Consider the following 15,191-nt stretch of genomic DNA (forward strand, 5'->3'; position numbering starts at 1 on the left):
TTTCTTCTATGACTAACTGAAGGATAAACCCAGTGCTGTTGACCTTTGACCTGTATTGGACTTTCTTTGACTTGTGGATAGGTGCTGTTTATGAAGTTTGCGTGCTTCTCACAGCATCCATAAATAACACTATCCAATAAGGCCATAGTCATACACATACCTAATGGCAACACAATCAGGTCTCATTACCAGTTATGGGATCCTAATAACTAAAAATGGGCCAAATATTACTGCCCCAGTTGATGTGAAATGCGAAACAATCTCCACGACAGAACTCTACAGCACTGTACTAAAGTGGTTAACTAGACATCCTGTTATCTTCTACAATGTAATGCTAATACTACAATAGTAGATGTAGTGTAGTAACAGCGTGCAATATCTAACAAGAGACAAATGTCAGGTACAGTTGATGGCTAGCTAGCTACTTACCTGATTCTACAAATCAAAACATGTTTACGTTGAATTTATTAACAGTTTTAAAGTATCAGTACATTTACAAATGGTGAGGGAGAGGAGATCACAGTATGCAAGGTCAAGTTGAAACACTTCCATGTTTTGACCAGTCTTTTTTAAACTCCCATGCCATGGAGTTTCTGATTGCGAGGCTGATTGCTCGCTGTGACAGGTCAATGCAGGTGATGGTTCAAGTAGACCGACTCAGGGATGGAAATTGAAGTGTGGCGTTTGCTTCCTTTCTGCCGAAACTTCTCTATTCCTCCTCGTTTTGGTATTTAATGTGTTTCCAGAGTTTCTACGAACCAAACACAACATTGAAAGTTGGATCACACGTATAACGACTCATGCTGTATCCCAACTAAGGAGAGCATTTTGCTAAACAAACAAGTTAAAGGAAATAAGCATAGCTAGCTAAGCAGTAACTACTGACAAGCCAGTTAAAGCCGAAATCACTCCGAGATGCCGTCAACGACGTCAATTTGCGCACGATACTAGAGTGCTTCAATTCACATACATGCTTCGCATATGCCAACTTAAGTCATGAGAATCTATAACAATATTGGCACTGGCAGTATTATCAACACTAAATATACACTTAACTATACATGTCACAATTCCAAAACTATGTACAAAACGTATTTTCGCCCAATGTATCTGTTCACACACGACAAACGTACTTTCTAATTTGACGCCCCGGCCCGTCTGCGCACTTTCACTACAAGTGCGTTCCAGTGCCAGTTCAAAACTACTGGGAACTGGAAACTCGGAAAGCTCCGACTTCTGTAAGTCCAAAACAACTGGGTACTCGAACAAAAGGGAGCTCTGACTGGAATTCCAGCTCGGGAACTCGGGCCGCTTTATAAAACTCCGACTTGGATGACCATTCAAACAGTTTGAGTTCCCAGTTGTTTATTTTAAAGCACTAAATTCGGTGATTTTCGAGTTCTGTGTTCCCAGTTGTTTTGAACGCGGCATCATTCCAGCGCGTAAACACTTTTCGTTTGAGTTGGGCTTTACGCTAACCACTGGCAGTTGTCCTAAGCAAGGTCGGGCTAAATGAAGTTACGAGAAAATCTGTCAATAGACTTACCCCCCGATTCAATTGCTCGAATATGGCATCTCCTCCTTGGTCAAATATTCGTTCAAAAAACACTGCTCCGAACATGATGGTAATGGCAAAAGTAGATGTTCTCCTGAAGAGCAAATTGTAGACTCCTTTCGCTAGCGACATGTTGGCTGACGGTGATTAGAGAGAGGAAATTACGTCAGAATAACGGAAACCGAAGTGTATGATGGGAAATGAGGTTGTAAACATGTAGGTCATATTCTTGTGCACCAAAGGAAATTCTAAAACAAAATACTGACGATATAATACATGGTCTTTAAAAAACATACTTGTCTAACAAATATAAGTACAACAAACTGCGGTGTACCTCAAGATGGAAAGATATCAAACATGCTACAGAGAGGACTCCAACCTGTAGCAAAGATTATGGATATAGTGACAAGATACAAGATATCTCCGGCCTAACAATGGGAGTCGTTGTCCACATAGCAGCACGGCGGGTTGCTTATAATTTCTTTGGATTGGTGGTTACATCTCATTATTGTAATCTATTTTTAAATATTCAATGAGGGTGACGTCAATCGAGAGAGATGCTATGCTCCTAGCGTCATACTATGAATATGCAGAGTTATCTCCGATATGAAGTGTTTTTTCTCAAGTTGCCAGGATGTTACGTGTGCTACTTATACCAGTACACTCATAACAACTTAAGCATTACTGAACTTCGATTACATGCAGCAAATGCAGCAAATAAGTGATGCATTTGTTGTTGGCCAAATTCGACACTCATTGACCTCCATACAAAAACTTGCTTGGTGGGCGAAAAAAAACTCTGCCTGCTGGAGGGAAGCAAATTTTCCACTGAGTTGGGCATCTCTGCATCTAGTCTAGGTCAAGAGAGAAAGAAAGAGGACTAATCTTTATATCTGTGCCTTTATAGAGCCCCAAGGTGGAGGTGCCACGATACCCATAAAACCTAGCGGTCAAACAGGGAAATAGTTCCAAACGTTTTTCCACCATAGGGAATTCTAGACCAAAAAAGAAAGAAAATTGTGCCGTCTGGTTTGCTTAATATAAGGAATGTGAAATGATTTATACTTTTACTTTTGATACTCAAGTATATTTTAACAATTACATTTACTTTTGATACTTAAGTATATCTAAAACCAAATACTTTTACTCAAATAATATTTTACTGGGTGACTTTTACTTGAGTGATTTGGGTACTTTTCCCACAACTGCCTGGCGTGACGTTTTGATAACCATGAAAATCTCTCTAGCAGACACCTTCGCTAACAGGTATTGTGTCAATTTAAAACTTGCACAAGACAGTTCACAGAATTGTACATTTCAAGTTTTTGAATTGTTGCCAATTTATTAGTTGCTAACATGAGAGTTAATTCAGAGATTCTTACCTTTGACTCGATTCGGCAGTCTGTCCAGATCACCATGGTATTTGTAGTTCTTTATAATAGCCACATTAGCATTTCATTTTTTGAGGGTAAATACAGGTGAATATATTGATACAAGTAACCTTCGAGAGTTTCACACAGTTATCAAAATGTCACACCAGGGTAAGCCTACACAAAACACAGCCCTTATTTTAAGTTTCTCTAAAATCCATTATAAAATGAATGGTTGAAAAATGATTGGAACCATTTCCGTTTGACTGCTAGGTTTTATGGCCATTAAGACTCATGCTGTGGTACTCTATAGCGCCTGTGACAGCATGGGCAGCGCCATTGAGGCTACAACCCATAAGGAATACCCACTATTTTAAAATGGCAGAAGCATGGTGGAAGCCCTCAATGGCGCTGCCTATGCTAATATTGCCTTTAGAGAATGATGGAGGCCTCCATCATTCTCTATAGGTAGGTTTTCCTGTTTGGGAAAAGGCCATATAGTGGACCCGGAAAGTGACCCGGAAATTAATAAGTGGTCGAGGAGTTTGTCAATTCATTAGTAGGCAAACAGAAGACAGTCCCCCCCTCCTGAATTTCCACCTTTTTGGAAGTATGTTTGGGGTCATTGTCCATTTGGAAGACCATTTGTAACCAAGCTTTAACGTCCTGACTGATGTCTTGAGATGTTGCTTCAATATATCCACATAATTTCCCCTCATGATGCCATCTATTTTGTTAAGTGTACCAGTTCCTCCTGCAGCAAAGCACCCCCACAACATGATGCTGCCACCCCCGTGCTTCACGGTTGGGATGCTGTTCTTCGGCTTGCAAGCCTCCCCTTTTTTCCTCCAAACATAACAATGGTCATTATGGCCAAACAGTTCTATTTTTGTTTCATCAAACCAGAGGACATTTCTCCAAAAAGTATGATCTTTGTCCCCATGTGCAGTTGAAAACCGTAGTCTGGCTCTTTTATGGCGGTTTTGGAGCAGTGGCTTCTTCCTTGTTGAGCGGCCTTTCAGGTTATGTCGATATAGGACTCGTTTTACTATGGATATAGATACTTTTGTACCCGTTTCCTCCAGCATCTTCATAAGGTCCTTTGCTGTTGTTCTGGGATTGAGTTGCACTTTTCGCACCAAAGTACCTTCATCTCTAAGAGACAGAACGTGTCTCCTTCCTGAGTGGTATGATGGCTGCGTGATACCTTCAGGCGTTTGGAAATTGCTCCCAAGGATGAACCAGACTTGTGGAGGTCTACAATTGTTTTTCTGAGGTCTTGGCTGATTTCTTTTGATTTTCCCATTATGTCAAGCAAAGAAGCACTGAGTTTGAAGATAGGCCTTGAAATACATCCACAGGTACAACTCCAATTGACTCAAATGATGTCAATTAGCCTATCAGAAGCTTCTTGAGCCATGACATCATTTTCTGGAATTTTCCAAGCTGTTTAAAGGCACAGTCAACTTAGTGCATGTAAACTTCTGACCCACTGGAATTGTGATACAGTGAATTATAAGTGAAATAATCTGTCTGTAAACAATTGTTGGGAAAATGACTTGTAGATGTAGATGTCCTAACCGACTTGCCAAAACTATAGTTTGTTAACAAGAAATGTGTGGAGTGGTTGAAAATGAGTTTTAATGACTCCAACCTATGTGTATGTAAACTTCTGACTTCAACTGTATTTTCATTTACTTCTAAATAAGCTGATAAGGAAAAGCTATATGTCAATGATTTTCTCTCCATTTTGTAAATCAAATCACTCGTTGAATTAACTGTCTTCAATTCGAATTGACCCTACCGAACTCATGTAGTTCTATTCAATTAACAACACATAAGTATACACACACAAACAGTAATAGTAACAACAAAATTGACCAATAAACAACAAAATCACTGTATTGAGACCCTGTTGCATACCTGATAAAGCAACGAGGCCTCTCTCCAATGGTCGCTGAAGAGATCAAGTTGAAGACAGTTGATTCCCCAAACTGAATCAACCAAGGTAAGTCCAACCAAGGTGTGTGTAAATATTGTCCCGTTTCTCTGGTTTAGGGGATATGAGGTTTCTGCAGGAAATGCTACCCAGGTTCCTGACCTTTTACTGTGGTGAAACAGCTTAAAATTGGGTCCCTGACACTATTTGGAACAAATATAGCACTGTATAGGAAAAACTAGTACTCAGTAGGGTCTGTAGAATCCATATACAGTGTATTCGGAAAGTACTTGACTTTTTTCACATTTTGTTACATTACAGCCTTATTCTAAAATTGATTAAATTGCTTTTCCCCCCTTATCAATCTACACACAATACCTCATAATGACAAAGCAAAAACAGGTGTTTAGAAATGTTTGCAAATGTATAAAAAATACAAAACTGGAATAAAACATTTACATAACTATTCAGCGATTACAGCCTCGTGTCTTCTTGGGTATGACGCTACAAGATTGGCACACCTGTATTTGGGGAATTTATCCCATTCTTCTCTGCAGATCCTCTCAAGCTCTGTCAGGTTGGATGGGGAGCATTGCTGCAACGCTATTTTCAGGTCTCTCCAGAGATGTTCGATCGGGTTCAAGTCGGGCTCTGGCTGGGCCACTCAAGAACATTCAGAGACTTGTCCCGAAGCCACTCCTGCATTGTCTTGGCTGTGTGCTTAGGTTTGTTGTCGTGTTGGAAGGTGAACCTTCGCCCCAGTCTGAGGTCCTGAGCGCTCTGGAGCAGGTTTTCATCAAGGATCTTTTTTCGCTTTGTCATTGCGAGGTATTGTGTGTAGATTGATGAGTTTTAACTTTTTTTTAAATGCATTATAGAATAAGACTGTAACGTAATAAAATGTGGAAAGGGAAGGGATCTGAATACATTCTGAATACACTATATGAAATAGGTGTTGATGAGCCTTTACACATTCATTAAATCAGCCCATGGCCGGCCACGTGCTAACAAATGCATCAGGTCAATCACTTGGCCTGACAAATAAAATATTTTTTAGGCAGTATAATAAAATCATGTTTCTATGGGTTTATATCACCCCAATTATACATAGCCTTATAACGTTTTTCTTAAACCGTCCTTGGTGGTCTACTCAATAGCAATCAATCAAAATGTTCGCTTCTTTGACTTGGGTTTTGGACTGAAAGTCAGAGGAACCTGTGTTCTGGTTTTGGCAATTGTGTGAACATTTTATTTGCCTCATAAAATATGTGCTCACTAGGAAATGTCTTAATCCATGGATCATATCGCCTATATCGCTCTATTGTCATTTGTGAGAAAAAAACAAGATTATACCTTGTTTCATTCAGCTTCAAATTATGGGTGGGAGCTGCTTTGACAAGGTACAGTAAATGACCTAATGTCTTATTAGAAGGCTATTTTAAAGTTCTGAACAAGCACAAAATGAGGATGAAATACAGTTTTCACAAGTTTTATACTGTACTAGGGGATTGATTGGAAAATAATGGTTGTTTTTAACTTGTGCTCCTCCTGTAGCACAACCATCAGCCTCCCTTCCATTGCAGGGGCATAGGCAATTGTCTCAATTGTCTCAAAGCTTAAAAATCCTTCTTTAACTGGTCTCCTCCCCTTCATCTACACTGATTGAAGTGGATTTAAGAAGAGACATCAATAAGGGATCATAGTTTTCACCTGGATTCACCTGGTCAGTCGATGTCTTGGAAAGAGCAGAAGTCCTTTATGTTTTGTAAACTCAGTGTATATTGGCAATAATAATACATTTTATTTGGCAGATGCCTTTCAGGACACTCAAGGACATATTATATAATAAAATAATGTGCGGGTTCTTGCACTTGCCACTTTGCACTGAATCCATGTGCATTAAACAATAGCTAGGCTACAACGTGTAGGCTACTCACATTAGCTAGCTAGCTAAGACTCACTAGCCAACTTGTTTAGCAAAAACAAGTAAAATGGCCAAACAAAGCTCAATGTTCTATTTTTTCAAGAGACCGTGTCTGTAGAATTTGCCAAGTAATTTGACATCAGGGATTTTGCCATGAAGGGCCTCCAGTCTCCTTCTATACCAATCACTGATTGCAATGATTTAATCCTGGTCCTTAAAGACAGTTTCAGTACATTCAGAGACAATGACCAGACCTACAGCGCTGTTTTTATTCAGCACTTTTAAAAAGCATGAAAGACTTATCCACTTGCGACTTGCACATTCTCTCTTCCACCGCGGAGACATGACCATCAGTCCAGTGAAAAAAACAACAACTGTTATTTCAATTTTATTTCAATTTGTGCCTCAACAACTGACCTCTGACCAGTGTTATCATATAGCCTAGCTTAAGACTTCACTTTTGAAATATAAGGGACACTACGTTATTTATAATAAGGGAAAGGCCGACATGGAGAAAATCAGACATTTCTTACTATATATGAAATTAGGCAAATGAATTAAACAAATTTATTTCCAATCAATGTTAATAACCTATCATTTTTAGGAAATGCACTCGGCTTGCATTTTGACTCATGATGGGATTTTGACTAAAAAGAGGTTTGTGACCACTGTTCTAGTCTATATAGCAGGGATCATCAACTACATTCAGCCGAGCGGATGGTCAGGTGGCTGGAACATAATTACAAATCATTTGTAGACTGCAAATTGACCGCAAGAAGCCCAAACAGATATAATATTTTACTAAAACATAATAATTTCAAACCTTGCTTACATTTGTAAACGATCACATATACTGTATCTATCTATTATGGGTGGGAATACTTTGGAACAGATTTCCAAAATGTAAATTACTTGGAGCTGATTTGCTGATGTTTTTACAGTATTTTATGTACAACAACAAAACTTGGGAGGCCAAATAAAATCACCCACTGGGCTGAATTCGGACAGTTGGTGAACTCTGTTACATTAGGATTATTATTGTTATACCAAGGCATTATGTTCTAGTCTCATAGTCTATTAATTATAGGCTTATGGTTTTTTATGTGTAGGTCTATGTCAGTCACATGTTAAATGCAAGAGTCAGGGATTTCCATAGGCCTACAAGACTATTTGGTCTGTAATGCAAAATCACATGTTAGATGGTTTGTTGTGTGCAATCGATTACAGTTGGGTATATGGTAGGCTATGCTTTTATGATTATTTAATGATGATTTGAGTTTCCAAATTTTGTCCCACCTACATTTTTGCTGGCACTGCAATCAACGGATTTCTGGCTACGCCACTGCCAGGAACACTCCATATTATTCAAAGCCCCATGAAATGACACCCTATAAATATTCTACAGACACTACTGAGTACTCCCCACCCCACTTTAATATCAGCACAAATAATATTTTTTCCTGTACAGTGTTGTATTTGTACCATATAGTGTCCAGTCAACACATTTTCAGCTGTTTGACCAGAGTAAAAGTCCAGCAACACTCCGTATTATTCAGAGCCCCATGAAATGACACCATATCTAGATTCTGTAGACCCTGCCTACTGAGTACTCCCACCTCACTTTTATGTCAGCACAAATCATATTTTTTTCTCTATAAACGAATATGTCATGCATTTGCATTGGGGGCATTTATTTGACCTTGGAGCATGTTCTAAAACACAAATGCAATGCAAATGTCACTTAAATATGAACAAATATGAAATCCTTATTGATGTTTAAACATACATCATGAATAACTACAGGTTAATTACACTTTTCTACTATTACGCGGGGGACTTTTATTTTGAAATAGTCCGCCATTCCGTGACCCGGATGTACTTATTTTTAGTGTTGCTGATAAGATGCTGACAAATTCATTCGCTCCGAATAATCTTTTGTCGAAATCATAACAATTTAACAGTTTACAGCTAAACAATTTCCTAAAATGTAACGTTGGCTGAAAACTTTTACTGAGTGTCCCTTGGATTGTCTTTAAATTCTCACATAAAAGGGTTCGTATTGCTTATTTCTTTACACTAAAAGACAAATGTTGCGTTAGCTTCCGTTCCTCCCCCTCCCCTCCTGGCTGGAGTGAGAGGGTCTGCAGTCGGCTCTCTCCAGCCCTGCTTCAACTAATCAAATCCCTGATGAGCAGGGGGTTGCGGGATTAGTAGCCTATATAATCAGGTGTGTAGAGTAAGGTTGGAGCAAAAGCCTGCATACCCAGTAGTAGCTGCTATTAGCAACGCTGGTGTGTTTACACTACAGCGTTGGTCCTTTTTGTATTGGCATTGAGTTGCACAAAAACAGTCCGTAGCGTAGGAAGCCTGGGACGTATTAATTTCGGAAGCCGTTTATTGTTTAATTAAGAACCAAACGGAAGCAAACAGAGCAACACGAGAGTTTGTATTGAAAAAAGTAAGGTATGTCCCTCCCCGTTTCGTTCCGTTTGCTTCCGTTTAAGAAACGTTTTGCAACAGGTTCGGCGTAATGAATGCGCCTCAGAAGTTAAATATAGCGTTACTTACACAAACGTACTGTGCCGGTGGTCATGACGGTTGGTCATTAACACGGGGGAATTTGAGTCAAAATATCTGAAGAAATAACATTTATTGAAGAGTTTCCGAACGTGGTTCTGTTGTAGACCCATTTCTTATCCACTTACCTCATGTCAAAATAAAAGTCCTGCAGGTGCGCCATATGTTGACAAAAAAGGAATAACTTGTGGGGGACTTGTATTTTGACATGAGGTAAGCAGAGGACTTGGGTCTACAACAGACCCACGTTTGGAAAGTTGTTTAATAATAAGTAGCTTTAGATATTTTGACTCAAATTCCCTCTGTTTAAAGAACCAACTGTCCTACCCACCGGCTCAGTAAGTTGAAGTGGAATTTATGGTAAGCACCTCAAGGTCTGAGCACTTTGATTTGGCCTATATTGTGGTGGTCATTGTTGCAAATCATTGTGTGTTTTGTTTCAGAGATGTGAGGGTATCTACAGCTGACTGAAGTGAAGACCAGCATCTCAACCATGGGGAAGCGGTATTACTGTGACTACTGTGACCGGTCCTTTCAGGACAACATGCACAACAGGAAAAAACACCTGTATGGTGTTCAACACCACAGATCTAAAAAGGCCTGGTTTGACAATTTCAGGGGTAAGTCGTTTCATTTCCCAAGAGTTTCATGGTGCCTTTAAGACAAAAGACTAGGAGAAATCTTTACGTTAGTGATTTTCAGGTCAGGGAAGTCAGAAATCTAGGATGATGGCTGCCTTTCCTTACAGTTCTCTGCTGCCAATGACTGGAACGAATTGCAAAAATCTCTGAAGCTGGAGTCTTATATCTCCCCCTCTAACTTTAAGCATCAGCTGTCAGAGCAGCTTACCGATCACCAATCTGTAAATAGCACACCCAACTACCTCATCCACATATTATTACTTACCCTCTTGCTCTTTTGCACCCCAGTATCTCTACTTGCACATCTATCACTCCAGTATTAATGCTAAATTGTAATTATTTTGCCTCTATGGCCTATTTATTACCTACTTCCCTACTCTTCTACATTTGCACACACTGTACATAGATTTTTCTATTGTGTTATTGACTGTACGTTTGTTTATGTGTAACTGTTGTTTTTGTCGCACTGCTTTGCTTTATCTTGGCCAGGTCGCAGTTGTAAATGAGAACTTGTTCTCAACTGCCTACCTGGTTAAATAAAGGTTAAATATTATTATTATATATATTTTTTGATGCTTGAGTTTCTGACTTACAGTTGGATGACTGTAAAAAAATCTGACTGGGAAAACAATTTTTTCTGGGGTGGGAGTTCCCAGTTGTCTTGAATGCACCATTTGTCCAACATGGTTTGGTGTCAGAAAAAAACTGCATGGTGCTCTTAGAGGGCCAATCAGTAGTTAAAACAATAACAAAGCCACTGTTTCGGTAGAAAGCTGAGGGATGGGGCTGGAGAAATGTAATCACTCCCAAATTCCTAGACAGAGCTATGGATGCAAGGACAGGGACTGACCATCGATAATATCAGAATTATTGTTTTAACCATGTTTTTTAGGCTATACAGTGTTTGTTTACATTTACTTTGTTTACAAACATTGGAGTAAAACTAGCATATATTTTGCATTCTGATGACAGTTAAACTAAGCTCATGAGGCATTTATAAGTTATATTTTTTAAGAATCAGTGGGTACATATCATTAATTTGTAACTCTAAAAATGGATTTAGCAACTGCTGATTGACCTTTTAAAAAAAATGATAATAACGGAGTCTTGGTATAAGGTGCTCTTTGAAAAAGGGCACTCTATAGACTGGCAGAAAAAAAGAAAGAGGATGGTGGCCACCACTTCGTAAATGTTAAATGTAGAAAAAATAATTATCTTGCACTCTTAAAGAACGAATGCAGGCACTTCTTGATTTAAAAAGGCTTTATTTACTTGGCATTTCAGTAGACATATTTAAAAATAGCATGTTTTGACTTCAGATCATCAGATCAGGGCTTAAAGGTTTGACACAGTAACCAATTAGAAGACATGGAACGTAATTAAACAAAATAACAGCATAAAGAGATGGTTGTGATTCAATTCAGAATGATGTGATCAAATACATTTCAGTTCGAGTCCTTTTCTGAATGAAATTGCAGTCCATTGTTGTTATGACCGTTGCCAGAAGATACCAATCCTACCCTTACACTTGTTTACACTGAGCTGCACTGTGGTCAGAAAACATACCTCAATGCAGGGTTGGGGATATGCCATTGTACTCCAAATGTTTACCTTTATCCACACTGTTCCATCGAGAAGATTGAAATACTTACAGCCAGTTTTCCTGGAAAACTGCCCTTATCGTCTTCATGCTAGCTAGCAGTAGCCACAGCAGCCATTACTGAATGGCACATCACGTTGAACAACAAAGGAGATAATTGGCTGACACTGCCATTCCAAAGTGGCTGTTGTGGCTACTGTATGTTTTCCGTTAGGGTTGGTATCTTCTGGCAACATCTGACAGATACTTGTCGTAACAGGCTGTAGACAATATGGCACCTCTTCTCTCATCACAGATGCAGCAGCCGTCCTGTATGATGAACAAACTAAGAAACCCTGCAGGAAATTTCTTCAGACAGGTAAAGACAACAAAGATAGAATGAACATTTTAATGAAAGACCCTTACAACAATCGGTGTGTAATGCTTCTTTTTTTGTCCTTTGCATCAGGCCAGTGTGTGTTTGGCAACAACTGTAGGTTCTCTCACATGTCAGAGAGGGACATGGAGAACTTAAGAATGCAGATTGAAGGTGAGTTGTTTCCACAAGATGGCACTGTCTGCCATGGACATGGTCCTCAACTTGAGAGTGGTAATTTATGAGCAATGCTGTCGTTGTTGTCGCAACCTTGCATGATGCTAACATTTTTAAGAAGTACAATTTTCCGTCATTATGGTGGCAAGTTACTCTGGTATTTCAATTATGAACACACAATGCCACTCTGTTAATTTAGGTGGTTCAATGAAATCTATAATAGTAATCATCTTCACTAATTTCACTCAGAATTCAAAGTTCCCATGGTGATTGTGTTAATGAAATCCATATTAAGAGGTGTAGTCTAATGTCTAGATGAAAGACGGAGCAGAGAGGACCCGGAGCACAGAGCGTCCCCTGAGCGGAGCATAGAGGAGTGGCTCACCAGGAGAGAGAAGAAGAGAGCCGCCCTCAGCAGTGGAAGGTACAGTATGAATCAATGGTCAAAGGCTGTCAGTACTTACATACAGTGCATGTTAGTGCTAAAATATGTTATTTACGCTTGCATGGAGTCAGATTTGATACAGTTAGTGTGAAAATATACTTTCTTAAAGTATTTTACTCTCTACAGTGTTCTGAAAGAGGAAGATGAGGAGGATGAAGATAATCAACCAGAGAATGACATACCGCAACATTTCCTCACCATTCCTGACCTTCCTCCCTCCCTTCGGCCCCCTCCCCCTGGAGGATGGAAAGTCAAAGTCCGAACTGAATGGGGTTGAAGGGGCAGTGCAGTTAATGGCAGTTTCACACTGAAATTTGTTAAAATTGTGATAATGCCCTTTTTGTGTAAGAGCTGTTTGGAAAAAAAAGAACTGGATTTTCAACCTGTTCAGGTGGGGTGGATTTTTTTGGTAACTGATTTGATTATTCTGACCAATGACCAGTCATCTTTTATTTGTATATGTATCCTGCTTTGAAGGGGTAAGCAGGGTAGGCTCAGAGTCTAGACGATCCTATCCACCAATCGGGGTTGTGTATGTTAATATATTTAAATTTGTATCAACACGCCCACACGATCAGACTGAGCATTTCAATGGCAAAAGGAGCCTCAGGGAAATAAATATTTTCATGAAATAAACACACAGTGATTTATTAGACATACAGTGAATAAAAAAAGTATTTAGACTGCATGGGAGCTTTAAAGCTGGTTCATCATTTCTTGCTCAAAGTTTGATGTGGTGATGCAAGAGCGGATCATTAATTGCTATTAGGGCTCAAACTTTTACTTGAAAGAAGTGAGTGAATTTGTAATCTTCACATTTTAATAGATTTTTTTCCATCAGACTACATTCAAATTGAGTTGCGTGCATGCAGAGATTTTGTTGAGTTGGTCCTTGTATTCTGAGTTGGAAATGTACAGAATGTGAGGTTCTAATGCTTTTTAAATGATTGCCTCAGGAAAGCAGCAGTAGTGGAGTGGCTACCGTGATATAAACTCAGTAAAAAAAAGAAACGTCCTCTCACTGTCAACTGCATTTATTTTCAGCAAACTTAACGTGTAAATATTTGTATGAACATAACAAGATTCAACAACTGAGACATAAACAGAACAAGTTCCACAGACATGTGACTAACAGAAATGGAATATTGTGTCCCTGAACAAAGGGGGGATCAAAAGTAACAGTAAGTATCTGGTGTGGCCACCAGCTGCATTAAGTACTGCAGTGCATCTCCTCATTGACTGCACCAGATTTGCCAGTTCTTGTCGTGAGATGTTACCCCACTCTTCCAGCAAGGCACCTGCAAGTTCCTGGACATTTCTGAGGGGAATGGCCCTAGCCCTCACCCTCCGATCCAACAGGTCCCAGACATGAGCAATGGGATTGAGATCTGGGCTCTTTGCTGGCCATGGCAGAACACTGACATTCCTGTCTTGCAGGAAATCACACACAGAACGAGCAGTATGGCTGGTGGCATTGTCATGCTGGAGGGTCATGTCAGAATGAGCCTGCATGAAGGGTAGCACATGAGGGAGGAGGATGTCTTCCCTGTAACGCACAGCGTTGAGATTGCCTGCAATGACAACAAGCTCAGTCCGATGATGCTGTGACACACCGCCCCAGACCATGACGGACCCTCCACCTCCAAATCGATCCCGCTCCAGTGTACAGGCCTCGGTGTAACGCTCATTCCTTTGACGATAAACGCGAATCCGACCATCATCCCTGGTGAGACAAAACCACGACTCGTCAGTGAAGAGCACTTTTTGCCAGTCCTGTCTGGTCCAGCGACGGTGGGTTTGTGCCCATAGGCGACGTTGTTGCCGGTGATGTCTGGTGAGGACCTGCCTTACAACAGGCCTACAAGCCCTCAGTCCAGCCTCTCTCAGCCTATTGCGGACAGTCTGCGCACTGATGGAGGGATTGTTGTTCCTGTTGTAACTCTGGCAGTTGTTGCAATCCTGCACCTGTCCCGCAGGTGTGATGTTCGGATGTACCGATCCTGTGCAGGTGTTTTTACACGTGGTCTGCCACTGCGAGGACGATCAGCTGTCTGTCCTGTCTCCCTGTAGCTCTGTCTTAGGTGTCTCACAGTACGGACATTGCAATTTATTGCCCTGGCCACATCTGCAGTCCTTATGCCTCGCAGCATGCCTAAGGCACGTTCACGCAGATGAGCAGAGACCCTGGGCATCTTTCTTTTGGTGTTTTTCAGAGTCAGTAGAAAGGCCTCTTTAGTGTCCTAAGTTTTCATAACTGTGTCTTAAAGACCGTTCCACCAGTGCATGTTCAGTAATTGTTTATGGTTCATTGAACAAGCATGGGTAACAGTGTTTAAACCCTTTACAATGAAGATCTGTGAAGTCATTTGGATTTTTACAAATTGTCTTTGAAAGACAGGGTTCTGAAGAAGGGACGTTTCTTTTTTTGCTGAGTTTATTTTTAAAAATTATTTTGTATTTTGTGATTTGCTTCCCTCCACATATTCTATGTGATGGGAAAGTCGTTTGTCCATGTTGGGATGATTTATTTATAATGGATGGCATACTGTTTTACCTCCAATTAAGTTCTGGGTCCGTATTAAGAGAACGAGGATCGGAACCGGAACAA

The 15,191-nt window shown here is 40.1% G+C and overlaps 2 protein-coding genes across 5 annotated transcripts; one reads left to right on the top strand and one right to left on the bottom strand.

Annotated features, from left to right (window-relative positions):
• Nucleotides 1-448: 448 nt before the first annotated feature.
• On the bottom strand, nt 449-1,724 carry LOC139544480 (cytochrome b-c1 complex subunit 9-like). The gene is made up of 2 exons (XM_071351618.1): nt 1,547-1,724; nt 449-751 (listed from the first exon to the last, which is right to left on the bottom strand). Exons 1-2 carry the CDS (start codon nt 1,685-1,687, stop codon nt 710-712), a joined length of 183 nt encoding a protein of 60 aa, XP_071207719.1. The 5' UTR covers nt 1,688-1,724; the 3' UTR covers nt 449-709.
• A 6,938-nt stretch (nt 1,725-8,662) lies between these two features.
• On the top strand, nt 8,663-13,598 carry zmat5 (zinc finger, matrin-type 5). Of its 4 annotated transcripts, none has more exons than XM_071351619.1 (6): nt 8,663-8,840; nt 9,809-9,985; nt 11,902-11,964; nt 12,055-12,135; nt 12,454-12,562; nt 12,710-13,598. In XM_071351619.1, the coding sequence occupies exons 2-6, from the start codon at nt 9,859-9,861 to the stop codon at nt 12,858-12,860; spliced, it is 531 nt and encodes a 176-aa protein (XP_071207720.1). In that variant the 5' UTR covers nt 8,663-8,840; nt 9,809-9,858; the 3' UTR covers nt 12,861-13,598. The 4 variants fall into 4 exon arrangements, with proteins under 4 accessions (XP_071207720.1, XP_071207722.1, XP_071207721.1 ...); XM_071351621.1 differs by having other exon boundaries at nt 8,664-9,015; XM_071351620.1 differs by lacking the exon at nt 8,663-8,840 and adding an exon at nt 8,972-9,251.
• The last annotated feature ends 1,593 nt before the right edge of the window (nt 13,599-15,191 follow it).

This window comes from Salvelinus alpinus, chromosome 18 (assembly GCF_045679555.1).
Source record: "Salvelinus alpinus chromosome 18, SLU_Salpinus.1, whole genome shotgun sequence".
Classification (NCBI taxonomy): Eukaryota; Metazoa; Chordata; class Actinopteri; order Salmoniformes; family Salmonidae; genus Salvelinus; species Salvelinus alpinus.

Coding starts and splice junctions, on each gene's coding strand:
- LOC139544480 (XM_071351618.1), bottom strand. CDS start 1,687: ATGTCGCTAGCGAAAGGAGTCTACAATTTGCTCTTCAGGAGAACATCT. Junction 752..1,546: donor TCGAGCAATTGAATCGGGGG/GTAAGTCTATTG, acceptor TTTGGTTCGTAG/AAACTCTGGAAACACATTAA.
- zmat5 (XM_071351619.1), top strand. CDS start 9,859: ATGGGGAAGCGGTATTACTGTGACTACTGTGACCGGTCCTTTCAGGAC. Junction 11,965..12,054: donor CAGGAAATTTCTTCAGACAG/GTAAAGACAACA, acceptor CCTTTGCATCAG/GCCAGTGTGTGTTTGGCAAC. Junction 12,136..12,453: donor CTTAAGAATGCAGATTGAAG/GTGAGTTGTTTC, acceptor TCTAATGTCTAG/ATGAAAGACGGAGCAGAGAG.